Source organism: Salvelinus sp. IW2-2015, linkage group LG4p (genome assembly GCF_002910315.2).
Source record: "Salvelinus sp. IW2-2015 linkage group LG4p, ASM291031v2, whole genome shotgun sequence".
NCBI lineage: Eukaryota > Metazoa > Chordata > Actinopteri > Salmoniformes > Salmonidae > Salvelinus > Salvelinus sp. IW2-2015.
The window spans coordinates 252,240-269,650 of NC_036841.1; the positions used below are offsets into that span (position 1 = coordinate 252,240).

Genomic DNA, 17,411 nt, shown 5'->3' on the forward strand with positions numbered 1-17,411 from the left:
TCAACTGACTCTTGAAAGTTGTAATAGTAAAATGCACAAGCTGCAATTTCGAAATTGGGTAATCCATCATCACTTTTCCTCTTGTTATGTCAGTCAAGGCATACCTTTGAGAGATATGTATAACTTGTCAGAAATGTTTAAGACCGGGTTGAAAAGGCTGCATGAACTTTCAGCCTGTTTTGGTGGGATGGCGTTTTGGCCTGCCTGGTGACACCATCAGGTGCTAAATTTGTTAATAGACCAATAAAAAGGGTTCCAAACCTCTATGCCAATAACAGCTAGTTTTCCCCTACCCACTCAGATCAAAATTCTTGCTTGAGAAATAGTTTTTTGCTAAGAAGGTATTTTTGTTTATTTTTGACCATTTTAATTCAACTATCACAGTGAGGTACTTAATTGTTACCCAGAAATGTTTTATTTAACTAGGCAAGTCAGTTAAGAAAAATTATTATTTACAATGACGGCCTACCCCGGCCTAACCCGGACGACGCTGGGCCAATTGTTCGCCGCCCTATGGGACTCCCAATCATGGCAGTTGTGACACAGCCTGGAATCAAACCGGGGTCTGTAGTGCTTTAGACCGCTGCGCCACTCAGGAGCTCAATATCAAAATGTTTTGATATTGAGATAAAAAAGGCTGCATTGGACTTTTGCTGTAACCAAGAGTCATTGGGAATACCAAAGAGATTGAGACCTAATCCCTTTCATTTTTGGGAAAACTCTTATTTTGAAGGATTTGGGAAAAACAACGTGAGCCGGAAGTGATTTGTGATTCTTGTTTCTGACCTGGAGGCTTCAATAGGTGGGCTATCTCGGCCCACTTTTATCACAGATGAAACAATGAGACCGCTATTTCACCGGATGTATGAACGTGGAGCATCCGTTTGGAGTTTCCACTCACTACCACATATGGTAGTGAGAGGAAGCCCAGTGGCCGGCAGTGGGAGAAGATGGAACGAGATGGATTTTGGCCGACATTCTGCTAATTTACTCATCAATTAAACATTTGATCTCAATACAGTTTTCTGTTCCCAAAAGTACAATATGTTACGAACAGAGTGGACTAAGTTTGGTAAACTTGACCCATGGCCAAAGTTTTTAAAAATTGCGTTGTTTAGAAGGCGTATTGAGTTATTGCTCGCGCGCACTTCAGAGTAGGCGTTCCCCAACGGAGATATGCAAATTACTTGCCAATAGGATCACGCTTGCTTCTGCCTACCTCATTGCTTGTTCTGCCCACTATTGCTTATTTGTTTCCATTTGAAACGACAGGCTGTGGTCTATCTTGGTTTAGTTATACACATCTTTGCATTATCCGAACCGAACCGTGCTAGGCAGACTATTGTGAAAAGGGTATTCTATAAACTTCTACAAATAGCAAATAAATAACCATGGAAAACAAAAAATCCCTGTCCTGTGCATGTCAATGGACACCTGAGGAGGTAGTGGCATTGTTAACACGCTGGGCAGACGGGAGTGTTCAAGAGCAGCTTCTCTCCGCAGTGAGAAACGAGAGAGTCTTTATCAAACTTAGTTCAGAGCTTGATGCCTTAGGCTTCATCAAAACATCGACACAGTGCAGGTGGAAAATAAAGAAGCTGAAACAGGAATACAAAAGAATCAAGGACGACAAAAACAAGAATGCCTCCACCTGTCTTAGAAGAAGATGGTTTGCCATCATGGATAGTGTCCTCGGTCACCAACCAAGTGGTACCTTATTGGAGTCTGGCTTGGTAATGAATTCTCAAAATATTTTGGAGTCCACGCCTGATGCCCCACCAGAGGAGGAAGATCCCGGTAATTTAGACTGATGTCCCTTTTCCAAAGTAGGGTTTTACACCAGGCTGTATATAAACTCTGGATTGCTAATACTATGTATTGGCCATTGAGAAGCTTTGAAGCCACCGGTCGGCCATATTGGCACTCCCCAGTAGGAGCAGACCTCTATAGGATTTAATGGAATTCTACACTATTTCAATGAAATGTTTCAAGGACAGAATTACATGTATTTAAGTATTTTTTTGTTCTAGTGGACAGTAACATTAGTAATATATACTTTAAGGAAAATGTTTTAATTTAATTTATTAAATCAAATTGTATTTGTCACATGCGTTGAATACAACAGTGAAATGCTTACTTACAACTAACAATGCTGTTAAGAAAATACAAAAAAAAAGTGAAGAATAATAAATGATTAAAGAGCAAGCAGTAAATAACAATAGCGGGGCTATATACAGGGGGTACTGGTACAGAGTCAATGTGCGGGGGCACCGGTGTCAAGGTAATTGAGGTAATATGTACGTGTAGGTAGAGTTATTAAAGTGACTATGCATAGATAATAACAGAGTAGCAGCAGCGTAGAAGAGGGTGAGGGGGCTATGCAAATAGTCTGGGTTGCCATTTGATTATTATTTGCATGCTTAGCGCACAATCTAATTTAAAAGTATGCATTAAGGTGTCTGTAATTAAATCCATGTGGAAAAAACGAATGTAGACAATAAATGCATTTTTATAGCTTCCAAAATATTTTTTTACAATGTGGAGGAGTGCCAAGATGGAGGCACGGTGGCTTCAACACAGCGCCCACTATAACTGGTCTAGTGTGTGTATATATATATATAAACCARTGGTTTACACTGTCACTTGGCCTGTATTTCCACCCCTGGAGGCCAGGCAAAAAAGTATTGGGCCATGGCCTATTTTTCATCATGCCAACACCAATGTGACTTTCCATGCGTTTCCCACAGTGGAGGCTYGTGGGACGAGCTATAGGAGAACGGGCTGATTGGAATGGGTGGATTGGAGTCTGTGATTTCCATATGTTTGATACCATTCCAGCCATTACTCCTCCCACCAGCCTCCACTGGTTTCCAAGTGTTATAAACTAAGTAACATTAGATAATGGTGAATGGTGTTTCCATAGCTAAATCTAGTTGCAAGTGTAGGTTAACACTGCGTATGTTAGCAATATACAGCTCTGCCCAGAGGCCCAGGCTTTTGTGGTGCAGTCTGTTAGGTGCTCGCATCTGCACTGTAAAAGCCATGATGCAGCTCTCTTCTTTCCCGCTACATTGACAGCAGCGGTGGGAATGAAACAGCTTGTGCCACAGGCTAAGCCCAGGCAGGGCAGAGGCAGTACAGTACAAAGCTCTAACATACCGTGTTACACAATCTTTGCTAGTTATTATGTCCCTGTTTGTGTGAGTACTCATGTTATCTGGTGCTTCCACAGACAAGTCACCATCCAGTTGGATGCCTGATGAGGTCCACAGTKTCTTTAGTCACCATTCAGGAACTTCAGGGTCTGGCGGGATAAATTCAGCTTCTAGGCTGTTGGAGTCGGCTGATTCCCCACAAAAAGCTGAAGATTATGGTAAGCTCAAACACTCATCCATTACATTTTTAGTAGGCCTAAATGGCCTATGACCTTACTGGATAACATTATTATCTGCGTTTTCTTGTGTCCTTCAACTGATCTGGTGCATTCACAGATGAATCTCCATTCCGCTGGACGCCTGAGGAGGTCCATGCATTGTTAACACTCTGGGCAGACAGGAGTGTTCAGGAGCAGCTTCTCTCATCAGTGAGAAACGAGAGAGTCTTTACCAAACTTAGTTCAGAGCTCGCTGCCCTGGGATTTAACAGGTCGTCAAAGAGGTGCAGAGAGAAAATAAAAAAGCTGAAACAAGAGTATCATAAAATCAAAGACAACAATAAGAAGAGGAGCTACAACCGCCGTAGAGAAAGATGGTTTGCCATCATGGATAGTGTCCACCGTCACCAACCAAGTACTTTGGTAATAGATTCAGATGGAAATATTTTGGAGTCAACTCAACCTGATTCCCCACAAGAAGTCAAAGATTCTGGTAAGTTAAGCTGCCTAGTACAGCATCAACACCAGTGACATTTTTAAAACACTAAATTGGCCTGCGACTGAAAGCTCGGAAGTTAATATTGTTTGTCAACTTATCTGTTGCTTCCCCAGACAAATCTCCACCCAGTTGGACACCTGACGAGGTCCATGGTTTCCTTGGTCACCGACTAGGAACCTCAGCTACTATGATGAATTCACCTACTATGCTGTTGGAGTCGACGGATTCCCCTCTAGAAGCAGAACATTATGGTAAGTCATCTAGTGATGTCTTTCTGAACCTTTTTTACGGACTCAATGTCTGCTAACCATCTGAGGGACCAGACAGTAAAATAGTCAATGAGAAACACAAACAACAAAAACATAAACGCAACATGTAAAGTGTTGGTCCCATGTGCTGAAATAATAGATCCCAGTAATTTTCCATATGCACAAAAAGCTTATTTCTCTCAAATTTGATCAACAAACTTGTTTGCCAAGATTTTCCACACACCTGACAGGTGTGTCATATCAATAAGCTGATTAAACAGCATGGTCGTTACACAGGTGCACCTTGTGCTGGGGACAATAAAATGCACCGTTTTGTGCTGGGGACAATGGCCACTCTAAAATGTGCAGTTTTCAAATAAAATGTTATGTCACATACACATATTAAGCAAATGTTATTGCAGGTGTAGCGAAATGCTTGTGTTCCTAGCTCCAACAGTGCAGTAGTATCTAACAATTCACAACAATACACACAAGTAAAAGGATGGAATTAAGAAATATACAGTACCAGTCAAAAGTTTGGACACACCTACTCATTCAAGGGTATTTCTATATTTTTACTATTTTCTACATTGTAGAATAATAGTGAAGATGCAAACTATGAAATATCAGTTATGGAATCATGTAGTAACCAAAAAAGTGTTAAACAAATCAAAATATATTTGAGTTCTTCAAAGTAACCACCCTTTGCCTTGATGACAGCTTTGCGCACTCTTGGCATTCTCTCAACCAGCTTCACCTGGAATGCTTTTCCAACAGTCTTGAAGGAGTTCCCACATATGCTGAACACTTGTTGGCTGCTTTTCCTTCACTCTGCGGTCCAACTCATCCCAAACCATCTCAATTGGGTTGAGGTCGGGTGATTGCGGAGGCCAGGTCATCTGATGCAGCCCTCCATCACACTCCTCCTTGGTCAAATAGCCCTTACACAGCCTGGAGGTGTGTTGGGTCATTGTCCTGTTGAAAAACAAATGATAGTCCCACTAAGCCCAAACCAGATGGGATGGCATATCGCTGCAGAATGCTGTTGTAGCCATGCTGGTTAAGTGTGCTTTGAACTATAAATAAATCACAATGTCACAAGCAAAGCACCATCACACCACCTCCATGCTTCACGGTGGGAACCACACATGCGGAGATCATCCGTTCACCTACTCTGCATCTCACAAAGACACGGCGGTTGGAACTAAGAATCTCAAATTTGAACTCATCAGACGAAAGGACAGATTTTCACCGGTCTAATGCCCATTGCTTGTGTTTCTTGGCCCAAGCAAGTGTCTTCTTCTTATTGGTGTCCTTCAGTAGTGGTTTCTTTGCAGCAATTTGACCATGAAGGCCTGATTCACGCAGTCTCCTCTGAACAGTTGATGTTAAGATGTCTGTTATTTTAACTTATTTGGGCTGCAATTTCTGAGGCGGGTAAATCGAATGAACGTGTCCTCTGCAGGAGAGGTAACTCTGGGTCTTCCTTTACTGTGGCAGTCTTCATGAGAGACAGTTTCATCATAGCGCTTGATGGTTTTTGCGACTGCACTTGAAGAAACTTTCAAAGTTGTTAAAATTCTCCAGATCGACTGACCTAAAGTAATGATGGACTGTCATTTCTCTTTGCTTATTTGAGCTGTTCTTGCCATAATATGGACTTGGTCTTTTACCAAATAGGGCTGTCTTCTGTATACTACCCCTATCTTTTCACAACACAACTGATTGGCTCAAACTCATTAAGTAAAGAAATTCCACAAATTAATAAGGCTGTTAATTGAAATGCATTCCAGGTGACTACCTCATGAAGCTGGTTGAAGGAATGCCAAGTGTGTGCAAAGCTGTCATCAAGGTAAAGGGTGGCTACTTTGAAGAATCAAAAAAAATAAAGTATTTGTTTAACACTTCTTTGGTTACTACATGATTCCATATGTGTTATTTCATAGTTTTGATGTCTTCACTATTCTACAATGTAGAAAATAGTAAAAATAAAGAAAAACCCTTGAATGAGTATGTATGCCCAAACTTTTGACTGGTACTGTAAATATTAGATGGCTCAATGTCGGAGTGGCATTGACTAAAATACAGTGTAATAGAATACAGTATATACATATGAGATTAGTAAAGCAGTATGTAAACATTACTAAAGTGACCAGTGATTTTATGTATATAGGGCAGCAGCCTCTAAGGTGCAGGGTTGAGTAACCGGGTGGTAGCTGGCTAGTGATGGCTATTTAACAGTGATGGCCTCGAGATTGAAAAACAYCTTCTGTCTCAGTCCCAGCTTTGATGCACCTGTACTTACCTGGCTTTCTGGATGATAGTGGGGTGAACAGGCCGTGGTCCGGGTGGTTGATGTCCTTGACGATCTTTTTGGCCTTCCTGTGACATTGGGTGCTGTAGGTGTTCTGGAGGGCAGGTAGTTTGCCCCCGGTGATGCGGTGGGCAGACCGTACCACCCTCTGGAGAGCTCTGCGGTTGCGGGTGGTGCAGTTGCCATACCACGCCACGCTGTGATACAGCCAGACAGGCTCAATTGTGCATCTATAAAAGTTTGAGGGAACTTCTTCAGCCTCCTGAGATTGAAGAGGCGCTGTTGCGCCTTCTTCACCTCATTGTCTATATGGGTGGACCATGACAGATTGTCAGTGATGTGTAGGCCGAGGAACTTGAAGCTTTCCACCTTCTCCACTGCGGTCCAGTCGATGTGGATAGGGGCGTGCGCCCTCTGCTGTTTCATGAAGTCCACGATCAGCTCCTTTMTTTTGTTGACGTTGAGTGAGAGGTTATTTTCCTGGCATCACTCTCCTAAAGCCCTCACCTCCTCCCTGTAGGTTGTCTCGTCACTGTTGGTAATTAGGRCTACGACTGTTGTCTGCAAACTTGATGATTGAGTTGGAGGCGTGCGTGGCCACGCAGTCATGGGTGAACAGGGAGTACAGGAGGGGGCTGAGCAAGCACCCCTGTGGGGCACCTGCGTTGAGGATCAGCGAAGTGGAGGTGTTGTTTCCTTCTTTCACCACCTGGGGGCGGCACATCAGGAAATCCAGGACCCAGTTGCACAGGGCGGGGTTCAGACCCAGGGCCCCGAGCTTAATGATGAGCTTGGACGGTACTATGGTGTTGAATGCTGAGCTGTAGTCAAAGAACAGCTTTCTAACATAGGGGATAGGGCGATGGCAATCGCATTGTCCGTGGATCTATTGGGGCGGTAAGCAAATTGAAGTGGATCTAGGGTGTAAGGTAGTGGTGATATGATCCTTTAACTAGCCTCTCAAAGCACTTCATGACAGAAGTGAGTGTTACAGGGCGATAGTCATTTAGTTCAGTTTGCTTTCTTGGGTACAGGAACAATGGTGAACATCTTGAAGCAAGTGGGGACAGCAGACTGGGATAGGGAGAGATTGAATATGTCCATAAACACACCAGCCAGCTGGTCTGCGCTAGCTTTGAGAAGGAGAGCCCACAGTCCTTGGTAGCGGGCCGCGTCGGTGCCACTGTGTTCTCATCAAAGCGGTCGAAGGTGCTTACCTTGTCCAGAAGCAAGACGTCGGTGTCCGCGGCAAGGCTAGTTTTCCCTTTGCAGTCCGTGCTTGTCTGTAGACCCTGCCACATACGTCTTGTGTCTGAGCCGTTGAATTGCGACTCCAGTTTGTTTCTGTACTGACATTTTGCCTGTTTGATTGCCTTCTGGAGGGAATAACAACACTGTTTGTATTCTGCCATATTCCCAGTCACCTTGCCATGGTTAAATGTGGTGGTTCACGCTTTCAGTTTTGCACGAATGCTGCCATCTATCCACGGTTTCTAGTTTGGGTAGGTTTTAATAGTCACAGTGGGTACAACACCCCCTATACACTTCCTGATGAACTCAGTCACCATGTCCGTGTATACGTCAATGTTATTCTCAGAGGCTACCCGAACATATCCCAGTCCGATGATCAAAACAATCTTGAAGCATGGATTCCGATTGGTCAGACCAGTGTTGAATAGACCTTAGCACGGGTACATCCTGTTTGAGTTTCTGCCTATAAGAAGGGAGGAGCAAAATGGAGTCGTGATCAGATTTGCCGAAGGGAGGACGGGGGAGGGCCTTGTAGGCATTTTTAAAGTTGAGTAGCAGTGGTCCAATGTTTTTCCAGAGCAAGTCCTTCAGTCAATGTGTTGGTAGAACTTCGGTAGTGTTTTCCTCAAATTTGCTTTGTTAAAATCCCCAGCTACAATAAATGTGGCCTCAAGATATGTGGTTTGCATAAAGTCCAGTGAAGTTCTTTGAGGGCCGTCGTGGTATCGGCTTGAGGGGGGATATACGCGGCCGAGATTAACCGAAGAGAATTCTCTTGGCAGGTAATACGGCATTTGATTGAGGTATTCTAGGTCGGGTGAACAAAAGGAGTGTCTGTATGTTATCACAATCGCACAATGAGTAGTTAATCATAAAACATACACCCCTGCCTTTCTTTGTCCCGGAGAGTTCTTTATTCCTGTCTGAGCGATGTACTGAGTACCCAGCTGGCTGTATGGATGGGGACAGTATATCTCGAGAGAGCCATGTTTCTATGAAACAGAGTATGTTACAATCCCTGATGTCTCTCTGGAAGGAGATCCTCGCCCTAAGCTTGTCTGCTTTATTGTCCGGAGACGGAACATTAGTGAGTAATATACTCGGAAGCGGTGGATGGTGTGCACGCCTACTGAGTCGGACTAGAAGTCCACTCCAAATATCTCTTCTTGGCCGGCGGTGTTTTGAAGCAGCCTCTGGGAATAAGTTCAATTGCCCTGGGGAAAGTCTTATTCCTGGTTGGAATTCTGGTAATTTACCGCTGTTCTGATATCCAAATGTTATTTCTAGTTGAATGTAATAACACCAAAAAATGTCTGGGCTAATAATGTAGGAAATAAATCACAAAAACAAAATACTGCAAAGTTGCTTAGGAGCTAGAAGCAGAGCTGCCATATCTGTTGGTGCCATTTTTTGTCACACAACACAATGCCACAAGACGTCTCAAGTTTTGAGGGAGCGCACAATTGGCATGCTGACTGCAGGAATGTCCACCAGAGCATTTAATGTTAATTTCTCTACCATAAGCCGCCTCCAACGTAGCTTTAGAGAATTTGGCAGTACATCCAACCGGCCTCACAACCGCAGCCCATGTGTATGGCGTCGTGTGTGTGAGCGGTTTGTTGATGTCAATGTTGTGAACAGAGTGTCCCATGGTGGCGGACAACAAATCCAATTGCATTTTATCGATAGCAATTTGAATGCACAAAAATACCGCAATGAGATCCTGAGGGTAGTTTAATTTATTTTTATCTGTGACCAACAGATCCATATCTGTATTCCCATTCATGTGAAATACAGTTGAAGTCGGAAGTTTACATATACCTTAGCCAAATACATTTAAACTCAGTTTCACAATTCCTGACATTTAATCCTAGTGAAGATTCACTGTCTTAGGTCAGTTAGGACCACCACTTTATTAAGAATGTGAAATGTCAGAATAATAGTAGTGATTTATTTCAGCTTTTATTTCTTTCATCACATTCCCAGTGGGTCAGAAGTTTACATACACTCATTTCCTATTTGATAGCATTGCCTTTAAATTGTTTAACTTGGGTCAAACGTTTCCAGCGTAGCCTTTACAAGCTTCCCACAATAAGTTGGGTGAATGTTGGCTCATTCCTTCTGACAGAGCTGGTGTAACTGAGTCAGGTTTGTAGATCTCCTTGCTCGCACACGCTTTTTCAGTTCTGCCCACAAATCTTCTATGGGATTGAGGTCAGGGCTTTGATGGCCACTCCAATACTTTGACTTTGTTGTCCTTAAGCCATTTTGCCGCAACTTTGGATGTATGCTGGGGTCATTGTCCATTTGGAAGACACATTTGCGACCACGCTTTAACTTCCTGACTGATGTCTTGAGATGTTGCTTCAATATATCCATATCATTTTTCTGCCTCATGATGCCATCTATTTTGTGAAGTGCACCAGTCCTCCTGCAGCAAAGCACCCCACAACATGATGCTGCCACCTCCGTGCTTCACGGTTGGGATGGTATTCTTCGGCTTGCAAGCCTCCCCCTTTTTCTCCAAACATAACGATGGTCATTATGGCCAAACAGTTATTTTTGTTTCGTCAGATAGAGGACATTTCTCCAAAAAGTACGATCTTTGTCCCCATGTGCAGCTGCAAACCGTAGTCTGGCTTTTTTTTATGGCGGTTTTGGAGCAGTGGTTTCTTCCTTGCCGAGTTGCCTTTCAGGTTATGTTGACATAGGACTCATTTTACTGTGGATATAGATACTTTTGTACCTGTATCCTGCAGCATCTTCACAAGGTCCTTTGCTGTGTTTTCTGGATTGATTTGCGCTTTTCGCACCAAAGTACGTTCATCTCTAGGAGACAGAACGCATCTCCTTCCTGAGCGGTATGACAGCTGCGTGGTTCCATGCTGTTTTTACTCGTGTACAGATTGAACGTGGTACCTTCAGACGTTTGTAAGTTTCTCCCAAGGATGACAAGACTTGTGGAGGTCTACAACTTACTTTCTGGGGTCTTGGTGATTTATTTTGATTTTCCCATGATGTTAAGCAAAGAGGCACTGGTTTGAAGGTAGACCTTGAAATACATCCACAGGTACACCTCCAATTGACTCACATGATGTCAATTAGCCTATCAGAAGCTTCTAAAGCCATGACATAATTTTCTGGAATTTTCCAAGCTGTTTAAAGGCACAGTCAACTTAGTGTATGTAAACTTCTGACCTACTGGAATTGTGATACAGTGAGATAATCTGTCTGTAAACAATTGTTGGAAAAATACTTGTCATGCACAAAGTAGATGTCCTAACTGACTTGCCAAAACTATAGTTTTTTAACAAGAAATTTGTGGAGTGGTTGAAAAACGAGTTTTAATGGCTCCAACCTAATGTAAATTTCTGACTTCAACTGTACATAGATTAGGGCCTAATGAATTCATTTCAATTGACTGATTTCCTCATATGACCTGTAACTCAGTAAAATCGTTGAAATTGTTGAATGTTTTGTTTATTTTTGTAAAGTATAGTACACATTTTTGGGAAACTGTTTAAACTTGCTAGGTAACATTGTTTGCCAGTTTAAGTGCTTTTAACAGATCTGGTGCATTCACAGATGAATCTCGAGCCAGCTGGTCACCTGAGGAGGTCCATGCGTTGTTAACACTCTGGGCAGATGGGAGTGTTCAGGAGCAGCTTCTCTCCACAGTGAGAAACAAGAGAGTCTTTACCAAACTTAGTTCCGAGCTCGCTGCCCTCGGATCTACGAAGACGTCTAAGCAGTGCAGAGAGAAAATAAAAAAGCTGAAACAGGAATACAAAAAAATCAAGAACGACACTAGCAAAAATAGTTCCAATATTCGTGGAACAAGATGGTTTGCCATCATGGATGCTGTCCTCAGTCAGCGAACAAGAACAATGCTTTTGGAGTCGACTCAGCTTAAGTCCTTGCCAGAGGCAGAAGACTCTGGTAAATTAAGTTGTACTCTACATTCTCAAAATGTTAACTTGGCCCCTATGTTGTTTGTGTGAGTGCTTTTAAAATGGTGCCTAGCTTCATAGATATTCACTGAAGCTGGCTAGTATCCCAAACCATAGCTAAAGACATTTTTATATCTAACCTATACAATATTTTGGGTTTAAACTGTCCTAGGATTTTATTATGTAATACATATTCTTGTTTGTGTTTCCCACTGTAGGTCCCCGTTTAACTCTCTCCTCCCTACGTCTCCTTGCTCCACCATTACGCCTGATGTCAGCATTCTTGTGGCAAGTGGCTCAGCAGCATACTGTAAAGCATTTTGTGAAACTGGAGGAGTTTGTGACTTTGGTGACAGAGGTGGTTCCAGAGCTGCTGAGTTCCAGGCAGAGGACCCAACTCCTCCTGGGTCTGAGAGCAACGGTGAGAGAGGTGCAAATGCAGAGGATTCCGATAAAACTATGGGCAGCAACTATTCGCAAATATAAACGCAACATGCAACAGTTTCAAAGATTTTACTGAGTTACAGTTCATATAAGGAAATCAATCAATTGAGATAAATTAGGCTCTAATCTATGGATTTCACATGACTAAGAATACAGATATGCGTTTGTTGGTCACAGGTACCTTTAGAAAAAGGTAGGGGCGTGGATCAGAAAACCAGTCAGTATCTGGTGTGACCACCATTTTGCCTTATTCAGCGTGACACATCTCCTTCGCAGAGTGGATCAGGCTGTTGATTGTGGAACGTTGGCCCACTCCTCTTCAGTATCCAGCAACTTCGCACAGCCATTGGCGGGAACTGGAACACGCTGTGGTACACGTTGATCCAGGGCATCCCAAACATGCTCAATGGGTGACATGTCTGTTGAGTATGCAGGCCATGGAAGAAATGGGACATTTTCAGCTTCCAGGAATTGTGTACAGATCCTTGCATGCTTATCATGCTGACACATGAGGTGATGGCAGCAGATAAATGGCACGACAATGGGCCTCAGGATCTTGTCACGGATCTCAGTGCATTCAAATTGCCATCGATAAAATACAATTGTGTTCGTTGTCCGTAGCTTATGCCTGCCCATACCATAAACCCACCGCCACCATGGCTGCACTCTGTTCACAACATTGACATCAGTAAACAGCTCACCCACAGAACGCCATACACACTGTCTGCCATCTGCCCGATATAGTAGAAACTGGGATTCATCTGTGAAGAGCACACTTCTCCAGCATGCCAGTGGCCATTGAAGGTGAGCATTTGCCCACTGAAGTCGGATACGACGACGATCTGCAGTCACGTCAAGACTGGTGAGGAAGCAGATGAGCTTCCCTGAGACAGATTCTGACAGTTTGTGCAGAATTTCTCTGGTTGTGCAAACACATTTATCAGCTGTCTCTAAAATGACCAGCCACATTCAGCATGCCAATTGCACACTCCCTCAACTTGAGACATCTGTGGCATTGTGTTGTGACAAAATGGTGCATTTTTGTCCCCAGCACAAGGTGCACCTGTGTAACGATCATGCTGTTTAATCAGCTTCTTGATATGCCACACCTGTCAGGTGGAGGGGTTATTTTGGCAAAGGAGAAATGCTCACTAACAGGGATGTAACAAATTGGTGCACAACATTTGAGAGAAACAAGCTTTTTGTGCATATGGAACATTTCTGGGATCTTTTATTTCAGCTCATGCAAAATGGGACCAAAACTTTACGTTTATATTTTTGTTCAGTGTACAGTCATGGCCAAAAGTTGAGAATGACACTAATATTAATTTTCAAAGTCTGCTGACTCAGTTTGTATGATGGCAATTTGCATATACTCCAGAATGTTATTAAGAGTGATCAGATGAATTGCAATTTATTGCAAAGTCCCTCTTTGCCATGCAAATGAACTGAATCCCCCAAAAACATTTTCACTGCATTTCAGCCCTACCACAAAAGGACCAGCTGACATCATGTCAGTGATTCTCTCGTTAACACAGGTATGAGTGTTGACGAGGACAAAGCTGGAGATCACTCTGTCATGCTGATTGAGTTCGAATAACAGACTGGAAGCTTCAAAAGGAGGCTGGTGCTTGGAATCATTGTTCTTCCTCTGTCAACCATGCTTACCTTCAAGGAAACACGTGCCGTCATCATTACTTTGCACAAAAAGGGCTTCACAGGCAAGGATATTGGACATAAATCAACCATTTATCGGATCATCAAGAACTTAAAGGAGAGTGGTTCAATTGTTGTGAAGAAGGCTTCAGAGCACCCAAGAAAGTCCAGAAAGCGCCAGGACCGTCTCCTAAAGTTGATTCGTGCTTCTACACCTGCATTGCTTGCTGTTTGGGGTTTTAGGCTGGGTTTCTGTACAGCACTTAGAGATATTAGCTGATGTACGAAGGGCTATATAAAATAAACTTGATTTGATTCGGCTGCAGGATCGGGGCACCACCAGTACAGAGCTTGCTCAGGAATGGCAGCAGGCAGGTGTGAGTGCATCTGCACYCACAGTGAGGCGAAGACTTTTGGAGGATGGCCTGGTGTCAAGAAGGGCAGCAAAGAAGCCATTTCTCTCCAGGAAAAACATCAGGGACAGACTGATATTCTGCAAAAGGTACAGGGATRGAACTGCTGAGGACTGGGGTAAAGTCATTTTCTCTGATGAATCCCTTTTCCGATTGTTTGGGGCATCCGGAAAAAAATATGGTCCGCAGAAGACGAGATGAGCGCTACCATCAGTCCTGTGTCATGCCAACAGTAAAGCATCCTGAGACCCTTCATGTGTGGGGTTGCTTCTCAGCCAAGGGAGTGGGCTCACTCACAATTTTACCTAAGAACACAGCCATGAATAAAGAATGGTACCAACACATCCTCCGAGAGCAACTTCTCCCAACCATCCAGGAACAGTTTGGTGACGAACAATGCCTTTTCCAGCATGATGGAGCCCCTTGCCATAAGGCAAAAGTGATAACTAAGTGGCTTGGGGAACAAGACATCGATATTTTGGGTCCATGGCCAGGAAACTCCCCACCTTAATCTCATTGAATTTGAGGTCAATCCTCAAGAAGTGGGTGGACAAACAAAACCCACAAATTCTGACAAACTCCAAGCATTGACTATGCAAGAAAGGGCTGCCATCAGTCAGGATGTGGCCCAGAAGTTAATTGACAGCATGCCAGGACAGATTGCAGAGGTCTTGAAAAAGAAGGGTCAACACTGCAAATATTTACTCTTTGCATCAACTATATGTAATTGTCAATAAAAGCCTTTGACACTTATGAAATGCTTGTAATTATACTTCAGTATTCCATAGTAACATCTGACAAAAATATCTAAAGACACTGAAGTAGCAAACTTTGGAAATGAATGTGTCATTCTCAAAACTTTTGGCTACGACTGTAGTATGTTTTCCCCTGGTGCTACCTCACTAAGACCTCTTTTTCAGCTGGTTCTAGATTTATGTCGTAATGAATGCACAGCTGACCTCGTGACCATCCAGCCTCACCTGGATAAAATCCATTKTTTGACAGAATTCTCTGTACACAAAGAGGTAAGTTAACTTATTTTGAAGCATATTTAGAAAAATTTCGTATTTTTTTCAGCCCACATGTTGAGTTCATGTCTGATGTCGTTTGTTTATGCTTACTGACAGAGTAATGATGATGAGTTGGAGGCTACAGAGTCTAACTTTGTGGAATTGGTCCAAACCCTGCTGGAAGACCCTTCCGAGAGGGAGCACTTCTTTCAGGTAAGAGATCTTTCTGGTTTGTGACTTGCAGGTGCCTATTGCTTGTATCAGCATTGGCACAGGACTTTGTCATAAATTATCTATTTTTCAGGTGGTGTTCCCAGTACACTACGGCCCTCGGTATGACACAGCACTGCGGGTACTGGTGTGGGAGTTCCTCTCCAGACTGGAGGAGCTGCTACCTGTACCAGACTTCACACAGGTACAGAATAAAGCATCACAGTATAAGTTTGATTCTTTTAGTCTACACTAGGTTTTAAGCTTACAAAGATGGCCGGAGTACAACTGAATGGAATATACTCCATGTGTATAAAATATCAGTTGTCTGGCATACTGTATTTTAACACTATATTTCCCTGCTCCTCAGACGGCAGCATGGCTCGGTGCAGGCCCCTCTGTCTTGGAGGAATGTGGACACGCCATATTTGACACTGAAGAGCTGAAGACACTTCTGCAGCACCATCAGCATCATGGAAACCTGAAAAAGAGTAAGTCTCCATCCAGTCAAACCAAACTCCTGTCATTTGAACTTGATAATGCAGGTGTCAGTGGCAATCATCTTAGCTGTAATGGTAAGAGAAAGGAAAACGCTGCTGAAAAATAAGAGTAACGTGTGCTGTCTTTCGTAGGTTATTTCTCTTACTACACTGCAGATAGCATCCTATCCACACTGTCCCTCCCTCCAACAATAAGAGTTGTCATTGGCTCTGAGCAGCCCAGCTCTGACAAAACGAGAGATGGAGAAGAGAGAGGACAACCTAATGTGGACAGAGAGGAGGAAATGGAAGAGAGACGGAGTGAAGAGGACTGGGAAGATGAAGACTGCAATGAAATAAGTTATATAAGGCAGGATTTGGAGCAACAGGAGCAGATGGGCATTTCAATGGCAGAAACGTCTGCTCTGTGTATCCCAGTGCCCAGTAACGGTAAGGGGATTCAGGAATTTAAACACTGATTTCATGTTAACAAATTATTGATAACATCTGTCATACAATCTACATTCCTGATCTTGTCATTGCAGGATTTAATGATGACATGTCATCCCGCATCCTTGCCTGCTCCCTATGCCCATTCAATCACATTGAAATTGCAAAACTCCACCAGCACATCAGGATTAGGCATCGAGGAGAGGACCGGAAGCTTTTATGTTCTAAGGAATCTGGGACTGATCACCCCTTTCCCTCAAGCAGCACTAAAAGAAACCCCTATGTACCAATAATCAAGACTCACAAATGCACTCATTGTGGTAAAGTTTTCAAATGCTCCAAAACCCTGAAAGTACATATAGGAATTCACACATTGCCATTCCATTGTAACCAGTGCGAGAAAAGATTTTCTTCCAGGTGTGGTCTGAAAAAACATCAGCGAGTTCACACAGGGGAAAGACCATTCAAATGCTCTCACTGTGACCGAAAATTCATGTGTGCAGGTTCACTCAAATGGCATGTGCGCACACACACTGGAGAGCATCCCTACTGTTGCACTATTTGTGGGAAAACATCTGTCCAACATCTAGCAAGACACATGCGGATGCATGCAGGGGAGAAAAACTATTTATGTAGCATCTGTGGTAAGGCATTCCTTAGCTCAGGAGAACTGAGGCTGCATACAAGATCGCACACCGGAGAATGTCCCTACACCTGTAAACATTGTGGAAAGGGCTTCAAAGCATCATGCCATCTAACACTTCATATGCGATCTCACACAGGAGAGCGTCCATACCCCTGCACCCTGTGCACAAAACGTTTTACTACGGCTAGAGGCCTTAAAAGACACACGCTTACTCACACTGGCGAAAAACCTCACCAGTGCTACAAGTGTGGGAAGAGATTTTCTGTAAGGGGAAATCTGAATACACATCTTAAAAGTCATAGATTTTAGGATGGGATTCTGCAGGAGCAGTCTTGTAGAATTGACTTTAATGAAATAAAATAATTACAATTTCATTAAATACTGAACAAGTTTTACAAGTATTGTGATTAACGATTCCCTGTGCATTTTGTTTTGAACAACCTACAACCTGTGAACAATGTGAGGGGT

At 43.2% G+C, this 17,411-nt stretch overlaps 1 protein-coding gene across 1 annotated transcript; it reads left to right on the forward strand.

The window, feature by feature from the left end:
* Positions 1 to 1,251: 1,251 nt before the first annotated feature.
* Positions 1,252 to 17,350, forward strand: LOC111958187 (uncharacterized). The gene is made up of 12 exons (XM_023979388.2): positions 1,252 to 1,797; positions 3,233 to 3,373; positions 3,492 to 3,866; positions 3,986 to 4,123; positions 11,271 to 11,624; positions 11,854 to 12,056; positions 15,069 to 15,173; positions 15,276 to 15,371; positions 15,463 to 15,573; positions 15,739 to 15,859; positions 16,001 to 16,297; positions 16,393 to 17,350. The coding sequence occupies exons 1-12, from the start codon at positions 1,392 to 1,394 to the stop codon at positions 17,250 to 17,252; spliced, it is 3,207 nt and encodes a 1,068-aa protein (XP_023835156.1). The 5' UTR covers positions 1,252 to 1,391; the 3' UTR covers positions 17,253 to 17,350.
* Positions 17,351 to 17,411: the final 61 nt, after the last annotated feature.